Raw genomic sequence first — 3,706 nt, forward strand, 5'->3', positions numbered from 1 at the left:
AATGGCATAAACCCAGGAGGCGGAGCTTGAAGTGAGCTGAGATCCAGCCACTGCACTCCGGCCTGGGTGACAGAGCCAGATGCCATCTCAAAAAAAAAAAAAAAAAAATTCTGTAGAATGAGTGCATATGTACTTCAAAACTGTTTGAATGCATTTTGCATGAGGTGGGAGAGGGTGTCCCCACTGTTTCACTTCCTTTAACATTCAGGTTAATCAAAATCAAGAGTTAACCTCAAGTAGAGAAATGTGAGGTGACAGTAACTTTAAAGATGAAAAGCTATGAATAAACACACATCTATTTACATAACTAAAAAAAATACACACGGTGTGGCAAAACTTGCCAGTTACAGTAAACTGCAGCCAATCTACATGAACGAACCGTGGCTGGAATGAAGTCCCCAAAGCACTCTTTAGATTGAATAAAAACCCAACCACATCCCTGTTAAATATCATTAACTCCACTTTTACAAAACATAGTGTCTATGGGTAGGTTTTCAGGACTATTAGAAGAATTAAACTAGAAAATTTAATGTAGTCCTCTTTTCATCACAATCTACCACAATTCATTCCTTGCTTCTTCAAGAGACTTTAGGTCTAGAAGTAGAGATTTTAAAATATCACTGTTATCTGTGTATGATTCCTGAAGTGATAAATTATAATCAATAATAAAATAAGAATGTTTTTAAAAGCATACCATGGTCAGCCAGAAGGATGATATTGACACAGTTGTGCAAATTCCTCTGCTTCAGGCCTTCCATCAACATCCCAAAAGCACTATCTACTACCTGTAAGGCTTTAATTACCTAAAAAATAATTCGGAGTTAAGATTGTCATAATGAATTGTTTTAATTAGCCAAACCGTTATCTAATCAAGTAAAAATTAAACACATTTCAGTCTCTGAAATTGCTGGTTTTGAAACAGAACATCAGAGCCCAGCACTAGCACCCATGCTACCATATTTATCAAATACCAATTCCCTAAATTTCTATAAACAAAAATCTAAACCATGCTTCCTACAAAGGAAGATAGACTGCTGGCCAATAAATACGTGAAACCATGCTGAATGTCAACAAACACTATCCAACTGTAAAGATTTTCATAGTGATGCTCTAAGTTAGAGAGAAGAGTGGACAGATACTTCTAAGACAGCCTAAAGGTCACACACCTTCCAGAGGGTCATGTGACAATAGGTTTCCAAAGAGTTAAAAACAGCATCTGTAACCCAATAATTCTACTTCTGGGCATTTGTCCTAAGTCAACACTTGGAGTACAAATGGAGACTTGCATACAAACACAGTCATCACATTATTGATTTATAATTTAAATGCAAGGAAAAATAATTTATTTATTTATTTTTAGAGACAGGATCTTCCTCTGTTGCCCAGGCTAGAGTAAAGTGGCACAATCACCGCTCACTGCAGCTTTGATCTTATGGGCTAAAAGCAATCCTCCTCTCTCAGCCTCCTGAGTAGCTGGCACCACAGGTGGACACCATCATGCCTGGCTAATTCTTTAATTTTTTGTAGAGATTAGATCTCATTAGGTTTCCCAGGCTAGTCTCAAACTCCTGGGCTCAAGTGATCCTCCTGCCTCGGCCTCTCAAAGTATTGGAATTACAGGTGTGAGCTAACACGTTTGGCCACAAGGAAAAATAAATGATGACGCATTTTTAAGAAGACTTACTCTATAGTCATGAAAAGATACTTTTAAAGAACAATGGGGCTGGGTGTGGTGGCTCAGGCCTGTAATCCTAACACTTTGGGAGGCTGAGGCGGGTGGATCACCTGAAGTCAGGAGTTCGAGACCAGCCTGGCCAACATGGCGAAACCCCATTTTGACTAAAAATGTAAAAATTAGTTGGGCATGGTGGCAGGCACCTGTAATTCCAGCTACTCAGGAAGCTGAGGCAGGAGAATCACTTGAACCCCGGGGGCGGTGAGCCAAGATTGCAGTACTTCACTCTAGCCTGGGCAAAAGAGTGAAACTCCCTCTCTCCATCCCCACCCCCCCACACAAAAAAAATAATGGCATAGGAAAATAGTCACAAACAATGTTAAGCATTAAAAATGAAAACCAAACTGTATACATATTGCATAACCCTGATTTTGTTTTGAAATATATTTAGCATTTCTTAGTAAACATGCATGCACAGAAAATTGAAAGGAAATATATCAAAGTACTATTGACAGTGGTTGTCTCTAAATAGTAGAATTAGAGTTCATTTTTATTTTATTGTTTATACTCACAGCTTTGTGTTTTTAAATTTTCTACACTTTATGAATATAATTAATGGAACTGACATAAAGTTTAAGTAAATTTCACTGATGTAAATTTTCTGTGTGTGGGTGTGTGTGTGTGTGTTTTTTTCCCAGAGAATAAGAAAGCATAATAGCAATGGACTGGAGAAAGAAATGTTTTATCTCTCAGAGTACTGTTATAACAATGATTGCCTCTTTTTTTCTTTTTTTGAGAAAGAATTTTACAAGCCTGATAGAGTTAAGATCTTTAGTGCATTGTCTCTTGAAATCCTCACAGCAAATATTCATGGATGGAGCTACTGGAATGGTCAGTTGTAAAGGTCAGGAAACTTGAGGTTTAAAGAAGTTAAGTGACATGTTCATAGTCCTTCAGTTAATAAGGGACAGAGCAGGATTTGAACACAAGCCGCTCTCTACCTACTGCTCAATCCATCATCAACTCCAAGATGCTTTCCTGGCCTTCAGTCTTAGGGTGACCTGCACTTTGCTTTGCCAGCGAGAGTCACTGTTTCCACCTGTTGTCATGACATAACGTCCCCTTTTATGTAGCCATCTGACTCACTCCCCCAACCACACCGAGAACCCCTCCTCTTCTGTCCTCTGCCAGCACCCTGGCATCTGGCTGCCACTGGACTCTTTACAGTTTTGAAATCATCTGTGTACCTGTCTGCCTCTCAAGCACAGCATGAGTTCTCGCAGGGAAGGGATCATGCAACCCAACTCATTACATATTTCTTGAACTCAGATTCTGTCACGAAGTACACACTCGATAGAACATGAAATGCCAGTCCCCAACTCTCACCCAGCCAAAGAAAAGAAACAAGAAATTCCTATAATAGGAAACAATTGAGTAGCTTTGTTAAGTTTGAGTGATAAGTTTTCCACTTAGTGAATGGGCCAAAACAAACTAAAATAGCCTTTTTACTGTCAATTTATAAGTCATATTAACTCTGATTAAAGGTATGTGATTAAAACAAACAATAATAATTAAGAAGTCACGGCCGGGCGCGGTGGCTCACGCCTATAATCCCAGCACTTTGGGAGGCCGAGGTGGGTGGCTCACTTGAGGCCAGGAGTTCGAGACCAGCCTAGCCAACATGATAAACCCAATCTCTACCAAAAAATACAAAAATTAGCCAGACATGGTGGCGTGGTGGCATGCACCTATAGTCCCATCTACTCAGGAGGCTAAGGCATGAGAATCATTTGAATCTCAAAGGTGGTGGTTGTAGTGAGCCAAGATCATGCCACTTGCATTCTAGCCTAAGTGACAGAACAAGACTCTATCTCAAAAAAAAGTATAAAGTAATTTAAATTTATATAAAGAGTATGTGCTATAAAAAGATCTGGTGGTTAACTTTTTTTATTTGAAGATTTTTCAGACTGCATATAATTTTTTTTTTTTTTGAGATAGTCTTGCTGTGTTGCCCAGGCTATAGTGCAGTGG

At 39.1% G+C, this 3,706-nt stretch overlaps 1 protein-coding gene across 1 annotated transcript in view; it reads right to left on the bottom strand.

Annotated features, from left to right (window-relative positions):
* ENPP3 (ectonucleotide pyrophosphatase/phosphodiesterase 3) overlaps positions 1–3,706 on the bottom strand; it is a 101,652-nt gene that overhangs the window by 50,660 nt on the left and 47,286 nt on the right. Inside the window, exon 13 of the mRNA XM_011962160.1 lies at positions 695–803. Within this exon, the coding sequence (XP_011817550.1) occupies positions 695–803 (109 nt within the window). The remainder of the gene's footprint in view (positions 1–694; positions 804–3,706) is intronic.

Source organism: Colobus angolensis, unplaced genomic scaffold (assembly GCF_000951035.1).
Source record: "Colobus angolensis palliatus isolate OR3802 unplaced genomic scaffold, Cang.pa_1.0 Scaffold58, whole genome shotgun sequence".
Taxonomy (NCBI): Eukaryota; Metazoa; Chordata; class Mammalia; order Primates; family Cercopithecidae; genus Colobus; species Colobus angolensis.